Source organism: Zootoca vivipara, chromosome 1, assembly GCF_963506605.1.
Source record: "Zootoca vivipara chromosome 1, rZooViv1.1, whole genome shotgun sequence".
Classification (NCBI taxonomy): Eukaryota; Metazoa; Chordata; class Lepidosauria; order Squamata; family Lacertidae; genus Zootoca; species Zootoca vivipara.
The window spans coordinates 43843853-43868288 of NC_083276.1; the positions used below are offsets into that span (position 1 = coordinate 43843853).

The window sequence follows — 24436 nt, forward strand, 5'->3', positions numbered from 1 at the left end:
ATTTTAAAGGCTTGACATTGTTTGCCTTATTAAGGCAAAAGCAGATTTTGATACGGACACTTAAGCAACGTCATGATTTGTCATGATCACTAACTATACTGGATTAAAAAAGAAACTCTTTTAGTTTAACGTGCTAAGGACTTGGCATTCTCACCCAGGCACCAAAATGTCAATAAATTGCAGTACTCAACCAGCTCTCTGCCTTGTGTGAGCAGAAGTGCTTTCCAGTCGCACAAAAGTGTCTTTGGGTACATGCCACTGTCGTGAAGCATTTCACTTTAACATTTTATATTTCAATCATAATGTAAATCAGTAATATTTCGTAGTCACCTTGGCTTAGACCTCAAAGAACAACAACAGCTCTTAGAGGCTACTGGTACTGGGATGGTCCAGATCTTGTAACTGAATCCTAGAGATACTGGGCAATAGATTCTACAAGGACTTTTACCAAAGGTTGTATTCTAACTGTCATAGTTCAAATGTCAAAGGTGAAACATTGCTTATTTTCATGGAGAAGGACTTTGTTAATGAATATATGACACAAGGCCATATAGTGGCTGGGGAAACCCAGCTGGATGGGCGGGGTATAAATAAATTATTATTATTATTATTATTATTATTATTATTATTATTAGCCCAGTGGACCCTATACGCCCGGGTATATAAATTCAATCATTCAATCAATCAATGTACATGTATCAAATGCTCAGAATGACAGGGAGACTAGAAAAATATTTTTTATTTATAAAAGTACTGTTGTGCTTCATTACCAAAATAAAGATGAACAAAACTTTTGTAAAAAAAAAAAATACTTTCTTGTGAATTTCAGTGATATGAAGACTCCTGCCCTCGTTATTCAAACACGCGGTGATTTTTAAAAAAATAAATAACATTCTTTGTGCACTGATGTAGAATGCCAGTCACTCAAGATGAGGGTTACATTTGATGGTATCAGTGTTTCTTCTTCAAAGGTATTCTTTCAAGGTGTAGTAATTGCATCCCTTTACCCAGCAGAACAACATGTGATATTAATTACATATTCTTTAATTAAGACTATTTACAATATGATTACAATAAAAATAAATATAAAACAGTTCTCAGATTTCCCCACCCCGATGTCAGATGAAATATATACCCCAGTGGACATTCAGAAATGGACTTCTTAAATATTGGACCTGTAGCACTGGAAACCTACTGCCATGTTTTATCCACTGTGAATTTTCCTTACTGAACAGAAAAAGGAAAGAACAGCTTTCTTTGTATGTAAACTTAAATTTCCAGTGCAATCAGAAGAGAATTTCACAGTGCAACATCCATTCACATAAAAAGGCAAAGATTCATTTATTTCTACTGGGATCTTTCATAAAAGCACTGCAATCCATTCACTTCCCAGTTTTCAAGGAAACACTAATCCTCTTCTTTCGTCTGCTTAAAGCCATACTTAATACTTTAAAAACAGCATCCTTGTTATTCAGTACATTATAGCGGCTCAATTCTACCAGTCTGTCAAAGTCTTCCGGTTCATAGGTGAAGTTTAGTGTCCAGTATGGCGAGTCTTTTCCTTCAATCACAAAATCACCAAAGGATTTCTCCTCTTCTGATTCACGCTCTATTCCTGCAGCCAGAGGACAGGGGAAAGATACATTGCGTGAATACCACCCTTCAAACTTGTTCAGAGGCAGGAAAGAGGGGTCTGTAGTCAAACAGCATCTGGAGGGCCACCACTCCCATTCTTCCTGGCCACTGATCATGTTGACTGGGGCTAATTGGAGTTGGATTCCAACAACAGGTTCCACCACCCCGTTCTGAACATGACTGCATTTTACTATACAGTGGTACCTCTACTTACGAATTTAATGCATTCCGAACGCACATTCGTAAGTCAAAAAAAATTGTAAGTTGAATCCCATAGGAATGCATTGGGAGAAAAAATTTGTAAGTCGAAGCAACCCTATCTAAAAATTCGTAAGTAGAAAAAATCCTATCTAAACCGCATCCAAGATGGCGGACGGAGCTCCATTTGTAAGTAGAAACATTCGTAAGTAGAGTTTTTCGTAAGTAGAGGTACTACTGTATACTGCATTTTACTATACCACATTACAAACAAGCATAACTATCAATCAACTGGAGGGGGGGGATAGTTGGCTAACCATGACAATTAAATTAACTGCTCCCTGTTCTCCCAAATTTCCAAGAAAGTGTGTCTTGCATTATAAAAAACAACATTCATGTTTAAGATGTGTGTGTTTTTATTGGAAGTCCCAAGCAAAAACGATGATCCAAGTTCTTCATAATATGTCAGTATTGATGCTGTCCCACTAGCTAATTATAAACCACTGAAATATTACACCAGATCACCAGCATGCGTGACAGAACTGGTTGGTAGGGTAGAGCCTTATTCATAAAGGAATTAGTAATTCTCTATTTAGATTTTCAAGTTCTACTCCTTAAAATAGCCTGTTCTGAGGACACTCAGTTCATTTCCTCACCTTTTGCTGTTCTCCAGAACAGCTTAATGACCACACCAAAATCAAGATCAAAATGTTCAGCCAGTTCAACATTCTACTTGGGAATAACAAGATACTTTAAAATGCAGGCTATGTAAGCTCACATGTTTACCTGGTGCTTTGTATTTGTGGAAGGTGTCATTGACGAGAGGGAAGTGAAGGACTATGGGAACCTTGGGATTCTCAGCATCCATAAACATATAGCATTCCTTGGGGTTTTCTTCATCTTCCTTGGTGAAGATGATTTCTGGGAAAGGAATGTCCCGTTCTTTGCAGTACCTCTGAGTCAATTCTAAGACCTGAAGTATGAAAGGGACATAAAAACGGTCAACACCTTTTGGCCTATGCTCATTTGCTTAAACTGGAACCATACTGGAAAAACGTCAGCTGAACTTGAACTAGTATCAAGCCAAGAAAACTTAACAAGCCAAAAAAAAAAAAACCCTCAAGTTTCCTTGGCAGACTACATTAATTTGTCTCACCTCAAATGGCGCTTCCCAAGAATAATTGAATGATAGGATGACATCAACATCTCTCTCTGGCTGCAGTACCAAGGGAAAGGGAGAATTGATGGAAAAGCCACCATCCACAAGGTACAGACTTTCTTCCATTGGAGTCAACTTATTAGGGTAAGCGTCTAAATCAGTAGCTGGAAAAAAGCAACACAGTATGCTATATATATATATATATATATATATATATATATATATATATATATATATATATATATATTTACCAGTCGTGAAACAAAACCGCCAATACCTTCCATGGAATCCAAAGTATTTTATAATTGAATGTTTTATACTAAGAGAGGTAAAGCCATGTCTGTGTTTGGCACCTGACTGGATTTTAGTGGAGATCTGACACTATTAACAGAGGATTTTCCCACTACGCAGGTTTCATTTGCTAATCTATAAACTTTGGGGAAGGTCGGTTTTTATTCCAACAAGAAATTTTACCTTTCCTGATCACAAATTTATTGACCCTGACGTAATCCTTGTGCAGGTACAATCCTTGCATGAAATTGAAAGTTTCCCCAGCTGTAACACGAGACTTGAAGAAGTCCTGGAAAATTTGTATCAAGGGTCCACCAGGTATAACCAGACGAGTCTTCAGCCTCATAGGATCCCGGAGATGGAATCGTCGACTGTCATCTACAATCATGAATGCGGTGTTTTTAATATATCTATCAATCTCCAATCTAGCCTGTGTCATCTTTAGGTTTTGAGAAAACAAATACTCAAGATTTGGGTATTTTTCTTTGCCGTATATTTGCTGTTGAAATATCCATTTATATGACACCTTTGTGGTGCCTCAATAAATAAAAACACGATAAATAAAATTATTTTAAATAACCAACATTAACAAAGGCAGCAGTGTTAACAGTTATTAAGATGGCCAGGTAAAACTGATACCAAGACTAAAAGAGTTAAGTTTGCTCCACCACATGTAAAATAATTTAAGGGTAAAGTTCAGATTCGGAGTGTACCTCTCATTGTTTCACCACTCATGAACAAGACAGCAATTTCTGACTTTCCTATGTGTAAATACTATGCTACCATGTGATCTGCAACTGATAGCTCTTTATATACCATTCTCACCATTGACCAGTAAACATTCCTGCAGTACTGTATTGCCAATGCTAATTGATAAGAAAAGTCACAGACATTGTGACCATGTGAAACTGACTGTTATGAGTTCAAACCTGTTGACTTTAAGTACAGCACTCATCTGTGGAGGGATCTTTCTAGGCAGAGGCGGCCAATGTGGTGTCTTCCAGATGGTGTCGGACTGCAGTTCCCATCATTCCTGACCATTGGCCATGCTGGCTGGGGATGGTGGTAGTTGTAGTTCAATGACATCTGGAGTGCAGCACATTGCGTAGGCAAACAGTGTGCCACAGGAAGACAATGCACACCACCCACACTCCTATCCAAATTTGCCCCTCTTATCTGCTCAAACTTACATTCCTGGATCAATTGGAGAGGGTAGGGCTGGCTTAGTATATGGGAGACATTCACAGACCTCCTATCACTATAATGCCCTGGTGCATTGAGTGTCCCAGATGTGCACAAGGAGTAGACAGAAATTTTATTGTTGTTTAGTCGTTTAGTCGTGTCCGACTCTTCGTGACCCCATGGACCATAGCACGCCAGGCACTCCTGTCTTGCACTGCCTCCCGCAGTTTGGTCAAACTCATGTTCGTAGCTTCGAGAACACTGTCCAACCATCTTGTCCTCTGTCGTCCCCTTCTCCTTGTGCCCTCAATCTTTCCCAACATCAGGGTCTTTTCCAAGGATTCTTCTCTTCTCATGAGGTGGCCAAAGTATTGGAGCCTCAGCTTCACGATCCGTCCTTCCAGGGAGCACTCAGGGCTGATTTCCTTAAGAATGGATAGGTTTGATCTTCTTGCAGTCCATGGGACTCTCAAGAGTCTCCTCCAGCACCATAATTCAAAAGCATCAATTCTTCGGCGATCAGCCTTCTTTATGGTCCAGCTCTCACTTCCATACATCACCACTGGGAAAACCATAGGCTTCTGTAATACTGTCTTGGGATCCCTTCAGCAGTACATGGGAGCTACAGCTGAGTTGGACGGGATAGAGCTGGTCATTAACCAGTAACAATCCCATATTTTTTTCCAAGAATGGTATACGTGGATTTACTTTCCCCTCTCTCCCCTGCCCCAAACATTTTATCCTCAAACAAACAACTTTGAGTATGTTAGGTTGAGTTATGACGATTGGCCCAGTCACACTCATTGCTGAACTTAAGATGCTCTGAATTCAGGTCGAAGACTCTGTTACAGAAATGTAACATGTGTTAGAATGAAGAGAGATGACCAAAAATAACATATCAGGAAAACAATCTTACAATATGGGCCTAACTCTTATTGCTGCCAAGGAACTCCTGGTTGGCCCTGGCAGGGTCACAAATTCTTCTCAACAGCTTTGTTTCAATTGCAGTTTTTTCAAACGTTTCTCTGCCTTGTAAGAAATTTTGCAATCAATTAAGTAGCTCCTCCGCTTTTCTCAAGAACAAAGTTGGAATCATCATCCCAGGGTTTCCTAACACTTAGCAGATGAGAACAATTTTGATGGTATTCATAGAAAAAAAGTTCAACTACCCTTTAAATTTATGCCTCTTCTGTTGACTGGCTATTGTTTGAAAGTTTCAACATTATGTTAACAAGAAGGTACATAATCTGCCAAACCAAATTCTCGCGCAAAGATATTATTGTGCAAAATAATGCAGAGCAACTTCGTTCCTTACCAATAACTTTGACAACATCACCAAGAGATTCTAGAAAGCTCAGTCCTGAACCAACCACCTTCAAAAATACATCATCCAGACTCGCAGCAAAGGCACTGCCCCACATTCCTGTAGAGTAATTAGGAAATTATTTCAAATCAAATTTAGGAAATTATTTTAAATCAAATTTAAAGGCTCTCCCCACTTTGGCAAACAAAAATATACACATGATCAAGGTTCAGGCTACAACCTTATCTTGTGTTAGCTAATATTAAACCATAGATTCTCCACATGAAGAGGTAGGTCTGAGTTCCCGGTGTGTGCTTCCTCTAGTGGCGTTTTAAATAAGATTATTTCAAAATAGTGCACAGGACATTAGCAACACAAAGGCTGCAACTGTTTTCAGCTTAAAGCTATATGCTGGGACATTATTGCTAACTTTTGCAAAGTTGCCACAGGTGGAACTGTTATTGCATATTTTAATTATGATTTCATGGTTGTGCACTGCTTAGAAGGCATTTTGGCATATAAGCCAAAGGATATGGTGGCAAATACTTTTAAAGGGTGCAACTCATGAATATTTTGAGATTAGATAGTTGGAAGGGGCCAGAGGACCATCCGTCCTAAGATACAAAATAGCAGGCCTACCAACCCACTGAAACTCCAACAGATCTACCTACAACATTCAGTGTAGCTTGTACTGTAAATGTAAAGCAGAATGTTGTCAGGAAATGGTTTGTTATGACTCCAAGCCAAACCACAATGGAAGGCAAATCCTCCACAGGTGTGCCAGCTTGCAAGGGCGGTGGGGAGGGGGGGGGGGTTTGCAACATCAGGATGTCAGGAGGAGCTGGGAGTGGAGCTGAACACGGTGACCCCGTGGCTTCATTGGTTGGTGGCTCCTCCTCCTCCTGGAACTGCCACTGGCAGGAGGCTACCTCGACTCTCCTTCCTCTCCATAGGAGGAAGAGGAGGAGACGGAACTAGCCATGCCGTGCTCGGCTCTGCACTTTGCCTCCATGCTTTTGGGACATTGGGGTGTTGCAGCCCCTACCCCAAAAATATTGAGCGGGCTGAAAAGGGATCGGCCCTCAGGAGATGGCAGCCCTGATCACCCACATCTCTACTAATGTGACCTGCAGAGATATTCCTTCTCAACTTGAAATAACAGACCATGACAAAACCCACCCAGCAAAACCTCTGTAGGCCATAACTGAGGAATCAGAAGGCAATGACACATTATGCTTCATGAAGTTATCGTCTCTGCCTTACAATCAGTACAAAAGTTCATACCCTGCAGGTAGCAGATCCTGGGCTCAGGATGTTTCTTAATCAGTCGCCCCATGAAGAACTCGCTGTCAAAATCTTCTGTTCGGACAAAAGCACCATACTTGCGAAATCCAACTTCATGGGGTGTGAACTCACACCATTCTAACAGGGAAAATACCAGCACCACATCAGAAACAGGTAAGCAAACAAGGCTGCTGTATTCCCCCCAGGCAAAGTAATAAGGCTAGTTTATATGTTACTCACATGTTTAGCATTCACATGTTCACTACAGTAATGAAACTGTGCTGTCAAATCATGAGGTATGAAAAAAGGGAGAGCAAAATACTATGGGAGGAGTTAAGGCTTATGCAAAGTATTTCCTGACCCATCTCAATTAATCATCCACTTTTCTATCCTTACTATTTCTCCTCCATCACCAGCCGCCACCCCCATTCTTTCACTTCACCTTCCTCCTTAATGGGCAGGGAAATGATCAACTCTGCAATGGCAGGTAAATGGCCCATGCTAGAGAGAAAAACACTACTTACAGATTTTATGAGAAAGAAATACACCTGCCTTACTATACCTGCAAAGTCACCACCACTAACATTGGGCCTCACATTAACGGATGCATAGATTGGGTAGGGATTCTGCCCCCGTTTCACAGCTTCTTGCTGGTCAGACAGCTTTGACTGGTCTTCCTGAATAGAGGAGAGGCATAAGTGTTTCAAATTTAGAATTTACTTGCAATGCATATATATTGCATGTACAGTCGTACCTTGGATCCTGAACGCCTTGCAAGTCGAGCGTTTTGGTTCCCGAACGCTGCAAACCCAGAAGTGACTGTTCCGGATTGTAAACTATTTTTGGAAGCTGAAGGTCCGACGGGGTTTTCACGGATTCCAACTGGCTGCAGGAACTTCCTGCAGCCATTCAGAAGCCGCACTTTGGTTTCCAAACATTTTGGAAGTCAAACGGACTTCCGGGACGGATTCCATTCGACTTCCAAGGTATGACTGTATGTGCATTTCCTGATTTGATTATGGTGATAGTGATGATTTATGTATACAACCTTGTATCCAAAGATCACAGGGCAGCTCACAACATAAAAATACAAAATAAAAACACAAAGTGCATAATAAAACAAAAACAAAAGACACACCTTCTGCTGTAGGAAGAACTCTACAATAAGTCCCCACAGGTCAGTGAAAGACACTTTCCGTCCAGCATTCTCCATTGCAACCAGTTCTTGAAAGTAATACATCAGCTGCTCTGAAGAAAAAGCTCCTACTTTACTGCTTGACATTTTATCCCGGGCAGTGCTGATAAAGCCTCTGGGATCTTTACTGGACCACTCAGAATCTTTATACAGCATAGACATGCACCTGCAAAGATAAAACATTAAATTTCTGCATCAAATCTAAGCTTTATATACTATCCACATCTTTTTCTAAAGTAAGAGTATTTTAGAAGTCACAGTCTGCTTTAAAAGATGAAGGGCTCACCCCGTGCCTAGAACGCAAGGGTCTGAGCGGTTTTCTGTTTGTCCATGCTTTCTAAGCACAGGTTCAATTGGTTTTGCCTTTGCCACGCTGGTTTTCCTGGGGGGAAAGCAGTGGGCCAAATGGAAGGGTAGATGAGCTCTAAATAAACTTGAGAAGAAAGTGTTCTCTTCCGTTGTGGCTACAGCACAAAGAAACAATAAGGGAGATGTTATGTACTGAGGACTTTCTAGCTTAGAAAGGGAATGATAAGCTGTAGGAGACATATGAACAGGACAAGACAGTGTTCATGATATGATTTTTAAGCACTCTAAGAAACAAACCCAAAGTTGAAGAAGCATATTTTGTACAGAAATACATGGTTTTATTTAAGGGCTACAGATTCATCCATTCTATTTGTATGTGGGGGGGAGGGGTGGCTGCTGAGAAATCAACTGAGTGTCCTATTTTTTTAAAAAAAAACTTATTGAAAAGTGCGCAGTTTCACTTTTAAGCTTACTGAAAGCTTTTGTAGGCAATTATTTACTTCACCAGATGCTAGAATGAAAGACTATTTTAATCAATACTCAAAAAAGCACAAGAAGAAATGTTATTCCCTCCTCTGGTTCAATATAAGAAATAAGAATTTTCATGCTCACATACCATGTGGAGCCTGAGATCCCAGAGAGATATGTGACGGAGTCAAGAAGATTTAGTTGCTGAAGCCCAAACAGGCTGCCATGAAATGATGTCAGTGCTCTGATGCCTCCACCAGATCCTAAGACTGCTATAACAGGTACCTTAAAAGGGGTGGAGAGAGAAAGCAGGTGAACAAAATTGTGCATTGTATATGTTACAGACTATTCCTATTATTCCACTATTTGTCAGAATCATTTTTAAATATTTTTAGAAAAACCAAGGTACCTAATTAAATGAGGTATGTAATATGGGATATGTGAGAGCCAGTGTGGTGTAGTGGTTTGAGTAATGGACTAGGACAGGCACCCCCAAACTTTGGCCCTCCAGATGTTTTGGACTACAGTTCCCATCTTCCCGACCACTGGTCCTGTTAGCAAGGGATCATGGGAGTTGTAGGCCAAAACATCTGGAGGGCCGCAGTTTGGGGATGCCTGGACTAGGACCTGAGAGACTAGGGTTTGAATCCCTACCTGGCCATGAACCTCACTGGGTGACCCTGGACCACTCACTGCCTCTCAGCCTAACCTACCTCACAGGGCTGTTGTGAGGATTAAATGAGGAGAGAGAGAGAGATCCATGTATACCAGCTTGAGGTCCTTGGAGGGGGGGAAAGGTGGGGCATAACTGCAATAAAAGAAATTAAATGAATTTCTTGAACAACAAGATGCCCTATTTTATTATGAGCTGTAGCCAATTACGAACGGCTCTGCATATGATATTGACAAGTCACATACCTCTTCTTTATCAAGGTCCTCTCTCAATTTCAGCGTCTTCTTTAGCGCTTGAGATACTATTTCATTCCTCTGGTCCAGAAACTGTTTCTCTTCTTTACAAAGATCAAAACCCAGACGTACATCAAGCTCCTTTGTCCTATTATAGAAAACAGTGTTAAAGGGGGGAAAAAGATGGTGGGTATATACAGTATAAAGGGCCTGGCAACCGTTTGGGCCAACATGTGATGTGGGGTGAGAGATGCATGTCATGTGTGGGACAAGATCCAACATCCCTCTCACCTCCTCTTAAATACAGTGGTACCTCGGTTTACAAACACAATTGGTTCCGGAAGTCTGTACTTAACCTGAGGCGTACTTAACCTGAAGCGAACGTTCCCATTGAAAGTAATGGAAAGTGGATTAATCCGTTCCAGACAGGTCCGTGGAGTACTTAAACTGAAAATACTCAAACCGAGGCGTACTTAAACCAAGGTACATGTACTCTACACACACACACACACACACACACAGTTTCCCCCTACCTTAAAAAATAATGGAAAGATGTATTAAGTGTTTCAGTATTCTGAAAAAGTTCATCTCAAAAATCAAATCAGGCTTGAGTAATTTCAAGACAATAGACTGGAGTCTTTAAAAAAACTAAGCTACTGGTAAGTTATGGCTGAAAAAGAAGGAAGTAAAAAGTGGTTGAGAATCAGACATCCAGTGCATTGGAAATACATGTGGGTTTTTCCCTGCAGCTCTAGCACCCGAAAAGGCAAATAGCTTTTGAAACTAAGCAATGCCTCTTCTGCACTGGGAGCTCTTGCAGGAAAAGGTTCAAAGAGCACACTAACTCGTTGCACAGCATCCTCACCCATATGCACCTGTGTTTTCTTTGGCTGGCAATCATGAATCCAGAAAAGCAAATTAAAATTATGCCCCTAAAACAGCTCCTGGAGCAAGACTCACATTTTTTCAGCCTTCATGTGTAGATCCACACTTAAATCCTAAGATGAAAGACAGCACACACTGAAAGAGGTTGCGGGGGAAATTTCCCAATTATATACCTATGCTCTTCTTGTTAACCAGCTAGTGAAATGTTATCTTCCTTTTGGTCCCTTAACCCCATGCCACCTTAAATCAGGCCTGCACAACTTGTGACATACTAAACCAAATACACAGAGGCTAATGATAATAATAAACCTTTCCTTAAATGACCAATTTCCAGGGGGAAGGGTGGGCCTTGGGGGCCAGATGTGCTTAGCTGCCCACAGATTAGCCACCCCAATCTACACCTGAAAGACCTTACAAGAGGAGTTTCCACAACAACCCACCCAAGATTGCTACAATGAAGTTAAAAAATAAATAAAGCATACTGTTACCTTTCCTAGCGAAACAGCCACATCAACTTCCTTTCCCAGAGGAAGTGACTGCAATGGAACAATCCCTGATCCAAGAATTGTACTATGCTCTTCAAAGTCTGGGCTCACTCCATCCTGAGAATAAATAAATACATTTCATAAGGAAAGCAGGTTTGTAAGCATTCTCTAATGGGATGTGTGATGATTTCTCACCTGAAGGATGGTCATGGTTCGCTCTAACTCCACATCCAGTTCTGAACACATCCCTTGGCCTACATGGAAGACAAATGGGTTTCCACAACTCTGATCGGAGTCCGATTTGCAAGGAATGGACAACTGCTTCTCATAGGCGCCTGGAAGCGAGAGCTTGAACAGTTTGCTTCCTAAAAAACAACAGTGAGACATTTAAGGCGTACATTCCTAAGAGAAACACTATACAATATGTAAGTAGAGACTACTCTTAGAGATGGCAGAGCAACCAAAGTATCAATAACAACATGCCAAGCTCCTACATCATGGATAAGATATTAAAAATTACCGTTGTTATTAATATTAATGGATTGAAATTTGGTTAAAGTAATAGAAAATCTGAATTCTGAAAGCAATGAAGCCTACTGCCTACTCCATGTATATACCACACTTAGGTATTAATGGTTATGAAATAAAGGAGAAGAAGCTGACTAAGTAGACTTCAAATTGTTGTACCCGATTTTTTGTATCACTTAAAAAACTTGTAAGCATTAATACTTTTGTCCTAAAAGGCAAAAAAAAAACCAGGGTGGAAAGACTAAGGACTCAGCTACAGTGGTACCTCTACTTACAAATTTAATGCGTTCCGAACGCACATTCGTAAGTCGAAAAAAATTGTAAGTCGAATCCCATAGGAATGCATTGGGAGAAAAAATTCGTAAGTAGAAAAAATCCTATCTAAACCGCATCCAACATGGCGGACGGAGCTCCGTTCGTAAGTAGAAACATTCGTAAGTAGAGGTACCACTGTACATTTGTCACAATACAGGAATACGCTTTCGACGCGTTATAAACATCCAACACCAGATGGGGCCAGAGAGCAAAAGGAGTTTATATGGATTTTTACATAGGCTTTCCCCCCCTTTTTGTTGTAATGATTTAATTTCTGACTTATTTATAGAGTTTTTAACCTGTGTCTAGAAGATCCACCCTATCACCCACGTTCTTTCCTAACAAATGTACACTTTAAGCAAGCCACGTTAGAGGTTCCCTACTTTCCTTATTTCATAACACAGCCTTCCCAAGGATGCCTATTGGCCTGGGAGACAGAGAGCCAAGAAGGAAGTAGTGACACAAAGAGATAGTTTACTCAACTTGTTGAGACAAGGCCATGCAAACGTACTGGCCCCCTGAGAAGAACCTGCAGCTGCTTTGCAGCGACCCAGTCCTTTTTGCTACGCCACACTAAGCCAACTTTTAATTTAGCGTATCACCCAATCCAAGAATTGTGGTTAAGCTCTCTCCTCTTACTAACCATGTGCTGTAGCCGAGAACTTGTATAGACTTTCTTGCCTCAACTAACTCATGAAACATCCAAATTAAAGCACACCTGGTTTATCGGCTTTGAAATTTGGGCAGAGCGGGAGAGGAACAAAACCAAAATTGGACTTACCCTGCTCTCTCAGAGGTGGCTTTTCATCCTTGTTAATAACCCCTTGCAGGCAAAGGCAAGGGTATGCCTACAGCGAACAAAACAAAAATTTAAAACACTGGTTTTGAAATACAGCCATACCTCTGGTTACGTTTGCTGTGGGTTGCGTATTTTCAGCTTAAGAACGCGGTGGACCGCGCATGCATGCACAGAAGTGTTCTGCGTGCTTCGCGCATGCGCAGAAGTGCCACTCCAGATACATACTTTTCAGGGTGAGAACGGCACCCCAGAACGGATCAAGTACGTATCCAGAGGTACCACTGTATGGTGCTCAGCATGACTTCTCATACAGTGAAAGGTTTAGACCAGGGGTCCCCAGACTATGGCCCCTGAGGCTCTTTTATGTGGCCCCCGGGGACCCCTGCCACCTGCTGCCGCCACCCGCTCTTATCGGCACGGTGCAGCGCGACTGCCAACTTCCGACCCAGAAAAGTGACAGAAATAGCTTGTGCACACGCGCAAACGTCATTTCCGGTGTACTTCTGGGTCAGAGGAGGCTTCTGCGCGTGTGCACAAGCTATTTCTGGCACTTTCCAGGTTGGGAGTGTGCCAGAAATAGTGTTTGCACATGCACATGGGCGCGCTCTCCTCCACCCTCCGGCCCACCACGCAATCGGCACGGCGGGAGTCCAGCCCAAAGCTGGGTAAGTTTGGGGACCCCTGGTTTAGACTGAATTCCAGGGAAACGTCTTGGTTTTTCCCCCCCTACCCCACTGCAGTTTCCAAAGCTTTCCCAGCAGACAACCAAAGGGGAACAGATAGAGAAGATCCCACCAGCGAAAAGGAAGTGTTGTCTGCCACTGCCATGGTCCAGTCTCTTCCTCACTTTTCATCTTGAATATCCTCTACCCGCACACACAACGGCAAAACTAATTGCTCTAAGTATTTCCAAGAGAGGGAAAATGCTTTGATTTTGAAAGGCCTCTCCTGCTAAGTGCACGCACCCCAAAACACAATTCCCAAACATCTGGCTCTCCAAACACTCACCACAAGGACACCATTTGTGATAACTTCGCCAGGAGCATCCGTGCTGTAAAGGCAAAATACTGCCATAAACAGACATAATGATATGTTTACAGGTGCCATTGAAAAAGAGGAAGGAGGGAAAATAAAAAGACCCCCCCCCCAGGTATTTTAAGGCAGGGATCCACATTATTTTATATTGATTTCTTCCCAAACTTCACCGTAAGGTTCCATGCTAAATTGCAGCCATTTAAAAAGAAAATAGCCAAATCAGCTTAAATCAAATTGCAGTCAAGAGAATAGGGTGGGTCCTAAAATGTATTTAAAATGCAGCACAGTCTTAGGAATAGTTTCTCACGAGGCAGAATTCCCATGAATCAAATATTAAATTTACTATCTGTGAAAGGAGCCTGTGACATACTTATCACCACATCTACCCTTCGCTTTCTACTTCCTACTTTTAAAAAAGAAGCTTGTTGAGACAGCAATTACGCACTGTTTATATTTCATAGAAATCTGCTTAGTCGGCTACAATAATGAGAATTAACACAGAAGACAAAAAGAAAGAATGCATTAACTCTGTATATTATTATCATTAGTATTATTAGTAGTAGTATTTTACACAGCCTTTATCCTTACTTCCCAGGGTGGGTGACAATTATTTAAAATACAACAGGCACGTCCAACAGGTAGATCGTGATCTACCAGTAGATCACTGGATGTCTGTGGTAGATCACTGGCTTCCCCCAAAGAAGCTCAACAACTTTGGCTCCCCTAAAAAAAGCTCAACATTTTTGCCCTGCACCCCAAAGAAAGGGGTTTTTCCTCCCCCCCTAAAAAGCTCTACAACTTTGACCTGAACCCCCCAAAACAGGGTAGATCACCGCCAGTTTTTAACTCTGTGAGTAGATCACAGTCTCTTGGGAGTTGGCCACCCCTGAAATACAACATTAAAAACAGTTTTTAAAACTTAACATTACAAAAAATGTAATCACAAAAACAGGGTGGGTCCTGAAACTATACATCTCAGGTGTCAAAGGCAAGGGGAAAGGCCATTGTGCGTATGAATGTGCAATGATCCAGAAAGGAAATTTGGGGGGGGGGAGAGAAACCATGCCTATATACACCTAAATCATTTCAGCCACCTATTGAATAAGTCAATAAAGGCAAGGCCCAAGATGCCAACAAAGCTGCATATGGCTGCAATGCCAGTGACACAAGACAAAGGCTTAGAACCAAAGAGAAGCAAGCAGGATTGGGGAATGGGGCTTTCCCCCTTCCTCACTGCAGTGCCCTGTACACTTCCAAAAGCCACCCCTAAGGGCTCAGAAACCTTCTAGGATCAGATTAAAAGTAAGCCACACTGAATACAATGACTTCCTTCATTGCTTGAATGTTTAGAACTGCAGCCACTACAGCGGCAGAGCATAGGCCCATGCTGCCCAGGGCAGATGTGGGGGGTGCGCCCTCAAGGGGAGCAGGCCGCAGAGGGTGCCTTCCCGGGTGCCACAGTCCAGGGGAGGAGAGGGAAAGCTGTCTCTCCCCCCACTCTCCTCCTGCTCTCCACCACCGGGTCACGCCTGACCCGGTGGCGGAGCTGCTGCAGCTGGGCGTGAGGTGTGCCATGGCCGAGGAGGGTGGGCGCGACAGCAATCCACCCATTCTCCTGCCCTGTTCCCCCAGGTCAGGTCTGACATGGGGGCGGAGATGTGGCCAGGCATGAGTGCCGCAGCCAAGGCGCAGCTCCTTCTCACTTGGAACCAGGCTCCGATGAAGGAGCCTGCTGTTGGGGCGCCTGTTTGCGTCCCCTCACAAAATTGTGCCTGAGGCCATGGTCCCCATGCCCCTCCCTCCACTACACCTCTGAGCCACTGTGACAATGGAAAATTTAGCAGCTCTCACCTTTTCTCCAGGAGGAACTCTACATCCAGCTCTTCTTTGTCCTACAAATAAATAAATATATTAACATACAGACTTCTTACATCAGCGCTGGGCTGGACTGTATTGCATTTGAGGTCCCTTCCAACTTTTGTGACTCTAAGATATGTTAGCAGCAGGAACAAGCTAAAAAAATAGCTCAGGATACCGTACAAGTAACTGGTGAAGTCCTGCCCAAACCTACCTAGATATCAAGGAGCAAAGTTATGTTCAAGAACATTCCTGTGAACCTGATTCCCCCCCCAAAAAAAATTCAATAAACAAAAGAACTAACCTCTTTTAGTGGAAATGTTTCTTTCACAGGGCGGCCTGTCTTCATCGCTGTCACATCATACACGAGAGAAGTAAGTTCATCACTTAAGAGAACATCTTTATCAAAGAGTGTCAACTCAAGCGTGTTCTGAAACAACAGAAGTCCAGAACTGAAACAGTAGGGAAAGAAAGTGTGCATTAAATATCATATTTCAGGTAAAAGCTGAGCTGTTCTGAGATAAAAAGTTCAGGGCTGATCCATTGCCCTCCACTGTGAGCAACAAGATCTGGTGACATTGGGGAAAGTCATGTGTTTTCCATATAATTTGCCCTGAGAGCAAAATAACATGATTAAATCCTGCTCCCAGGGGGGCTTACTGTATGTGTATTAAGAGCCCCATATGCAGTGGAAGACAGGAGTGCCTGGCGTGCTCTGCTCCATGGGGTCACAAAGAGTCGGACACGACTAAAAAACAACAACATGCTTTGGCAGCAGAGTGCCCTATTTTCAATTGTTTTACCACATTTATAGGGGGGGAGGAGATGGTGGCAGTATGCAACCCTTGGGTACCTTTGTTAAGAACTGTGCCAGACTGTGGGTTCTGAAGTGGACCACTAAACCTATCTGAGTCATGATCCAGATGAAATCAAGTGGGTCTACCTGGGAATCAGATGTGGACAGATTCCTTCTCCCCCCCCCCCCATCCCTAGCATTACATTGCTTATCTGCATTCATCCATGGATAGCCACCACACCATTTAAAAACTCTCATTTGTGTAAATTAGGGGTGGGAAAGCTATTTTTCTGTTGGAGATAGTATTCCCTCAAGGTTAATCTGTTGTGGGACTGACAGTGGGCAGGACAAGAGCCAAAAGTGGGTGGAGCTACCTCTTTCCTATTTCTCTACGCAGCCCCATCTCTCACACTAACCAGTGGGCTGCCATATTGTTCTTACCAAAAGTCTAAACTGAACTCGTGTAGAGGGCTTCCACCCCGTGCTCATTCCTCCTATCTGCTTCACCTCTCTCTCCTTCATACCCACTCCATCCCACTTTCTGTGCCTCCATGCTTTTCTCAGGTATATGAAATTAAGTTTCAAGTCACAGGTCCCCCATCCCACCCCCCCAAACCCCAGAGTGTAAACCATACATTAGAAAGGCTTTTTCTTTTCCTGACTCAGAAAGCTGTGGTTTGCTTAATTATTCTGTTCTATCGTGCTGGGGTTGCCATATTGCAAAATCTCCAAAACAAAACAAAAGTTTTTGAGCTAATTTGCAAAAAAAAAACAACCAACACTTATGGGCTGCCATACATCCGGAATCATGCTAGTCTATGATCCCAAGCCACTAACAGAATTCAAACCTAAAATTTTGTTAGACAATGACTTAACAAATTCTTCAGTTAAAGTATTTTTTAAAAAACCAACTACCCCCTCCTCTATTTAGCTCTGGATTGCTCTGCTAATATAAAATCCAGGTTTGTGGATTACAGAGAGATGTCAAGGCAATGCATATTCTGTGAGAGATTAGATCAGCCATTCATTTTTCTACCTGCCTGGGATTAGCAGCCAACTGGAACTTTTCCTCCCTGCCATTTCTCAAGCTTAAGAGAACAAACAACAGCACAGGGCTTTCAAGGCTGCCTATCTCAGTTGTAAATCAGTGACAGGTGACAAGAATAATATTTCAGGAGTAAGGAAAGGGTGGGTGGAAGAGATTTACAAGACATTGGGGTTCCAATAAAGATTTTCAAGACTGAATTAGATTACTCCCCATCCCTCAATATTAATATATTTGGTTCTGTGGGGAAAATCAAACCACTTTCCCTCCTTCCTAAATCAAGGAATGTTACCTAATATAGCCATTGTTCTGAATCAAGAAGTATTGATCTTTTTTACCTTGACAGCATTGTGAATTCTGTACTGGAAAGTTTCATTCCATTCTGGATCACTGGAGTTGTCAATTACCCGCGTTCGGTAAGTGAGCGGTGATGCAGTCGGCATACGCAGTTCTACATAACAATCTGCCTCGGACACTAGAGGGGGAAACGGAAGAAATGTGTCCAGGAAAGTGTGTCTCTCTCCAAAAGACAAACAAAAAACTAATGGCAGGCTAAGAGAATGAGAAGGTGCTTTTCAAAGTAGTCCAAAGTAGCAGCTTAATAAATACTAAAACAAAGAACAACAGGAGTGGTATTAACTCATGAAATCTACCAGTGGGTTTTCGATGTAGAACAAATGTAACTAAAGAGAATACAGTAATGTGCTAATATGTTCTTTTCTAATATACAGAATTATCTGTTTTCAAACTTGATTAAGTGATTAAAGCAGAGATGGGGAACATGTGATGCTTCGGGTGTTACTGCTCTCACCCCACCCCATCCAGCCATGCTGACTGGGGCTGATGGGAGCTGGAATGTAAAAACGTCCATCTATGTGGGACACAGGTTCCTCACCCCTGCAGTACACAGATTTCTTAAAAGGCAGATAATTTGGCAAAATAATTCCATGGTTTCCCAAATCTTCAACCACTATTCTGAAGGTTGAGAATTGTCTTCCCTGTATGCCAATTTAGCCATGGTTGATAAATACAATGCACCTCCCTAGTTCTCTATTAGCATCGTATGTTATGCTGTTAAACTATGTACTGTTGGGTTAAATGGTACTGTTGCATGTAAGTCCAGGCAATGGGGTTGTGACAATCTCTTTATTCACAGCAGACAAGTAAAAGACAAAGACCAACTCCCAGCCTACTGCTATATATATGTAGCCAACTGGGCCAGCCTACAAACTCCAGGTGAAACTAATTAAACTAACTAAAACAGTCACTCCTAGCCTTAACTCCTTCCTGGCTACTCTGCTCCTGTGTTGTGCCTGCTATTCAATACACAACAGGTACCATTACTTTCAGGCACCCCTACCAGATGTGAATAACATCTCCTTTGGAATTGTGACCAAAGTCAAGTATCTTTGATTACTGAAGGCATTGTCACAGAAAAAAAATCTTTCTTTCTTTCTTTCTTTCTTTCTTTCTTTCTTTCTTTCTTTCTTTCTTTCTTTCTTTCACTGCTGTTCTATATTAATTCCGCATGCACTGAAAACAGTCCAGATTCCACTCAAAGTAAGTTATGCAAGAGACATTTATTGGGGTTTCCCCCCCTATTTAACATTCATTATCTCAACTATTTTTGCAATAGTCCTGCCTGCATGTTTCAAGCAAATGGGGAACAGAGGCAAGGTCTCTAGATAGGATCTCAGTTAGTATATCAGCCTCTGGTAAAAGCACTACTAGTTACTGCTGTCACCTGAGCTTGCCTAGTTAGCCTGAAGTCCAGTACTACTTCCAAACATATACTTGGTACTTCAGAGGGAGTGGAACCCCCATCTAAGATGGCTTGCATATCTCCATCCAGAGTAGCCAATTTCCACAGTACTTCTGTCTTATCTGGAAAAAGTTTCAATTTGTTCATCCTTATTCAGCCCAAAATTGTCTTGAGACTTTGGTTTAATGGTTTGACAGCCTTAGTTCGGATGAATAGAGGGAAATGAGAGTTAGAGCTGACTGTCATTAATGGACAGTTAAGTGCAAGTGTCTGGATGACTTCTCCACATCAACGTGAAACTATATGGGGAAGTCCCATCCCCTGCCCCCAAGATTCAGAAAAACCATCTGGATTCAGCCTCCAGGGTCATAACAACAAATCTCTACTTTTGCAGATGTTATTTATAGGTGGCCTGAAGGTCAATGCTGTGTCACTGAGAACTGCTGCACAGCTAGTGTCTGGGACAACCTATTGATAAGATGTCACACTGCCACTAAACACGCTGCACTGGCTGCGAATTTGCTACTGATCTACATTCAATTTTTTACTACTAATGTATAAATCCCTAACATTTCAGGATCAGGTTATCCAGGAAACCACCTCTTCCCCTACATCCACACCCTAACCCAGTCACTTAGTTCTGTAAATGATGCCACATGCCTAATTGGCAACACATGCTGCTACTGGGTCACATAAACACTGTTGTGGCACCAGCTCTCTGGAATTCTCTTCCTCTAGAAGTGAAGCAATTCTCTTTCCTTAGAAAGGAAGCAAGCATGTCCCAACATTGTTGTGTTTTCAACATTTTGTTGAAAGCGTTTCTTTTCTCCCAAGATTTCTCAAATTAGCCTAGCTTAATTTACATGTTTCATTTATTCATTTATTATTGGTTGAATTTATATACTGCCCACCATCTGAGGATGCCAGGGTACCTCGGTTTAAGTACACAATTGGTTCCAAAAGTCTGTACTTAACCTGAAGCGAACATTCCCATTGAAAGTAATGGAAAGTGGATTAATCCATTCCAGACGGTCCGTGGAGTACTTAAACTGAAGCGTACTTAACCTGAAGCGAACTTTCCCATTGAAAGTAATATAAAGTGGATTAATCCGTTCCAGATGGGTTCGCGGAGTACTCAATCTGAAGCGTACTTAACCCGAAGTATGAGTGTAATTGGTTCCGGAAGTCTGTAGTTAACCTGAAGCGTACTTAACCTGAAGCAAACTTTCCCATTGAAAGTAATAGAAAGTGGATTAATCCGTTCCAGACGGGTCCATGAAGTACTTAAACTGAAAGTACTCAAACCGAAGCATACTTAAACTGAGGTATGACTGTATAAAATCACAAAAATACACAACATAATAACAAACAAAGCAATAACCACCCCATCGCCACCCCCAGTGCACACATTAATTCTTGTTGTTTTTCAAAGGTTTTTGTGACCTGCTTTAGGTTTTATAGTCTATTAATGGAATCCACCTTTTATGCTTTTTGTTTGTTTGTTCAGTTGTGTTTTATATTTTATTGTCAGGTGGAGTTGGTTTTTATTGCAGACTATAAACTGCTGCATGCAGGAAGTAGAGCATAAATTTTTAAATAAACAAAATAAAGCAACAAAACCAAAAAGGGCTTCCCACACCCACACATCATTTCCCCCTATCTATTCCACATACACCCCAATTCCAAAATGTGTGCTGCCTCATATTTTGGCTCAGATAGAATTTGAGGCAAACCTATGGCTGCCAAGGAGGTTGTCAAATCATGAGCCACTTTTGACAAGTTAGACTCAGCATGAATCCTTAAGATCCACTCCATCAGATCAGTCAGGGAAACTAAATTAAACATGGCCAAACCCACAGCAAAGAAAACCTGTACGAAACACTGGAGGGACACTCCCACACAGCGTAGACCAGAGGTAACCAATATGGTGCCATTCAGATATTCTCAACTTCCATATATTGGCTATGCTTTCTACGGCTGATAGAAGTTGTAGTCCAACATTTGGCTACTACAGGTGTATACAAGAAGAAGCTGGATGGGCTCTCTAGGTGTCCAAATCATCACTGTGGGAGTCAGAATGGTGAATTAAATGGACTCTTAGCTTCTCTTATGTCCATTATTAGAAAGACGTTGCTTTTTGCTTGTATACGTTCCAGTAATTTTCACAACAGCACAGCAAATCAATCTGCTGAAGAGACTGTCTTAACAATAATAAGACATGTGAAGGATCAGTTCAGAGAATAAGCAAAATAAAGTCTCCGGACACTCACAAACATCTGTTCCTTTAATGTTTCTGGCTCGGAGGATTTTCACTGTGAGGTTATAGTAAGGGTGCTTCTCACGCTGCAATGATAATAAGTTGAATTACAGTGAACATTAACTATGCCTAGAAAACACGTAAAAAGATAACATTCCACCCAGCAGCTAGACCTGTACTAACAGATCCATTGTAAACAAAAAGTGAGACTGCAGTACCCAGAATTCTTTGAGGGGGGAAACATGTTTCAAATGTGCTTTCAAGGTACATGCACACACAACCCATATTGGCCTATATTTCTGACTGGGATTTGACATCAGTCATTTAAAAAAAACAGGTTTCACTGGATGGCTGAGCAACACTCTTTCCACCCCCCCACACCACCATCAAAGTCGGGGAACAGAAGGCACAGATAAGGACATGCTTCGTATGCAAGAGGTCCCTTGTTCAATCCCTGGCATCTCCAGGTAGGGCTTGTAAAAGATTCCTGCTTGAAACTCTGGAGAGCCCCTGACAGTCTGAGTCACAATACTACGGTAAGCTAAATGGACCGACAATCTATGTTCTTAAATTCCTAAAAACAAATACAGCTCTCCTTTTTGTCAGTGATAATAGACTGAACAATTTGGTTCATTCTACACAGATGATATTGCAAACACTCATCTGACTAGACTTTTCTGTCCCAGAAGAAAACCTGACTATGCGCTATTTCCTGCAGAATCTGCTAGCAAAAGCGTCCCTAACAACACATCCCTAACCATTGTCTGTTTAGAGGTCTCACTAAATTGCAAGGGGCTTTCTCCCCAAGCAGTTTAAAATTCTCATTTTGGTTCAAGTCTGCACTGGAGATAAACAGTGGAAGACGAGAAACGACAGAACCGCTGGGTCATAAATCCCTGGCTCCTGGGGTCGCTGAAGCTTCCTTTGCAAAGTTAAGAAAAGCTTGCAGAGCTGAAATTTCAGAGGCGCTACCAACCACTAAGGTTACCGGACGCCGTTCCTTCTTCGCCCCTGCTCACCCAATTTAGCTGGAAAACGTTTAAATTAAAGGCAGATAAATCAAGCCCCTTCTTCCGCTTTGGGGCGAAAATCGCCCCCTAACACGAGAAACTAAAATTGCTACGGCTTGTGCGCGCGGAGGTTTCCTCGAAGAAGCGGACGGCACTTTTTTCCCAAGCCTCACATTACCCTCCAGTGATAGAAGCCCGTCTCTTTCCTCCCCTTCCGCTCCAGCACCACGGCAGCCATGAGGGGCAGCATGTGGGGCGACAGGCGGCCCCGCAGCACCTGCCGGAACATGAGGAGCCTTTTTTCTGAGCGCGGCCACAGCCAGCCAGCCAAGCGGGAGAAGAGCGAGGAATCTTCTCCGCGCAGGTTGGGCCGAGTCGTCCCTCGCCTGGCGCTCGCCGCGGTCACGAAGGTCGGCCCTGGCGCGCGGGGAGGGGGCGTGGCTTAAAGTGCCTCAGGTGTGCAGCTTGCCTACCTGGCAGGGTTCGCTTCAGACGGAAGAGCAGGGAGGGCAAAGAGGGTGACTGGTCTGGAAGAAGCACTTCTGGAAAAGGCAGAGCACCCTGGGCGGAAAATGCCAGGCTTTCTCACTCTTTCTCTCTGCCAGGCTTTGGGCAGTTCCCAGAAAATCTTTGGTTCCCCTCACACAATTGTAATGTTTTATCGTTTTATATATGCTGTAAGCCGCCCAGAGTAGCTGGGGAAACCCAGCCAGATGGGTGGAGTATAAATAATAAAATTTATTATTATTATTATTATTATTACACAGCAGCAGTTCTCAGAGTGGTTTAACCATCAATCCCTCACCCCTGGGGGACTCTGAATTGTAGCTCTGTGAGCTTATACATTTATTTCTTCTGCTTTGCGGGGATATTTCGGGGAGGGGGGGTTAAGTTAGTGAACAAATGAATTCAGTCACACAGTATACACCTGAGCTTTAATAACCAAGACAGGTTTGGTGCCAAGTCCTTACTCAAAGTAAGTACCACTCATAGGAGCCAACTCTTCAACCCCCCCTAAAATATTTGAGGGGGCCAGGCCCACCCAAAGTTGATGGGTATTGCCATCAAATGGTGTGCGTGTACCGCATCTTGTGATCAATTACGTGGGGCAGGGCTTACCTGCTCCCTCCCAATGTTTTATTCAAGTTGGTACCCTTGTTACCTGTTGTCTTTAACCAAGATCATGGCCACTGGTCCCATCACCTCCTGGCAAATAGAAGGGGAAGAAATGGAGGCAGTGAGAGATTTTACTTTCTTGGGCTCCTTGATCACTGCAGATGGTGACAGCAGTCACGAAATTAAAAGACGCCTGCTTCTTGGGAGAAAAGCAATGACAAACCTAGACAGCATCTTAAAAAGCAGAGACATCACCTTGCCGACAAAGGTCCGTATAGTTAAAGCTATGGTTTTCCCAGTAGTGATGTAAGGAAGTGAGAGCTGGACCATCAAGAAGGCTGATCGCCGAAGAATTGATGCTTTTGAATTATGGTGCTGGAGGAGACTCTTGAGAGTCCCATGGACTGCAAGAAGATCAAACCTATCCATTCTGAAGGAAATCAGCCCTGAGTGCTCACTGGAAGGACAGATCGTGAAGCTGAGGCTCCAATACTTTGGCCACCTCATGAGAAGAGAAGACTCCCTGGAAAAGACCCTGATGTTGGGAAAGATGGAGGGCACTAGGAGAAGAGGACGACAGAGGACGAGATGGTTGGACAGTGTTCTCGAAGCTACG

General features: G+C 42.6%; 1 protein-coding gene across 1 annotated transcript; it reads right to left on the bottom strand.

Moving 5' to 3' along the window:
* Window positions 1-721: 721 nt before the first annotated feature.
* On the bottom strand, window positions 722-23112 carry PLA2G4F (phospholipase A2 group IVF). The gene is made up of 20 exons (XM_060274690.1): window positions 22883-23112; window positions 21708-21780; window positions 18014-18150; window positions 16139-16264; window positions 15829-15869; window positions 13951-13993; window positions 12925-12991; window positions 11496-11665; window positions 11304-11417; window positions 10891-10928; window positions 9943-10078; window positions 9173-9309; window positions 8191-8413; window positions 7615-7729; window positions 7053-7190; window positions 5781-5888; window positions 3467-3661; window positions 2990-3156; window positions 2620-2806; window positions 722-1615 (listed from the first exon to the last, which is right to left on the bottom strand). Exons 1-20 carry the CDS (start codon window positions 22991-22993, stop codon window positions 1383-1385), a joined length of 2559 nt encoding a protein of 852 aa, XP_060130673.1. The 5' UTR covers window positions 22994-23112; the 3' UTR covers window positions 722-1382.
* Between the last annotated feature and the right edge of the window lie 1324 nt (window positions 23113-24436).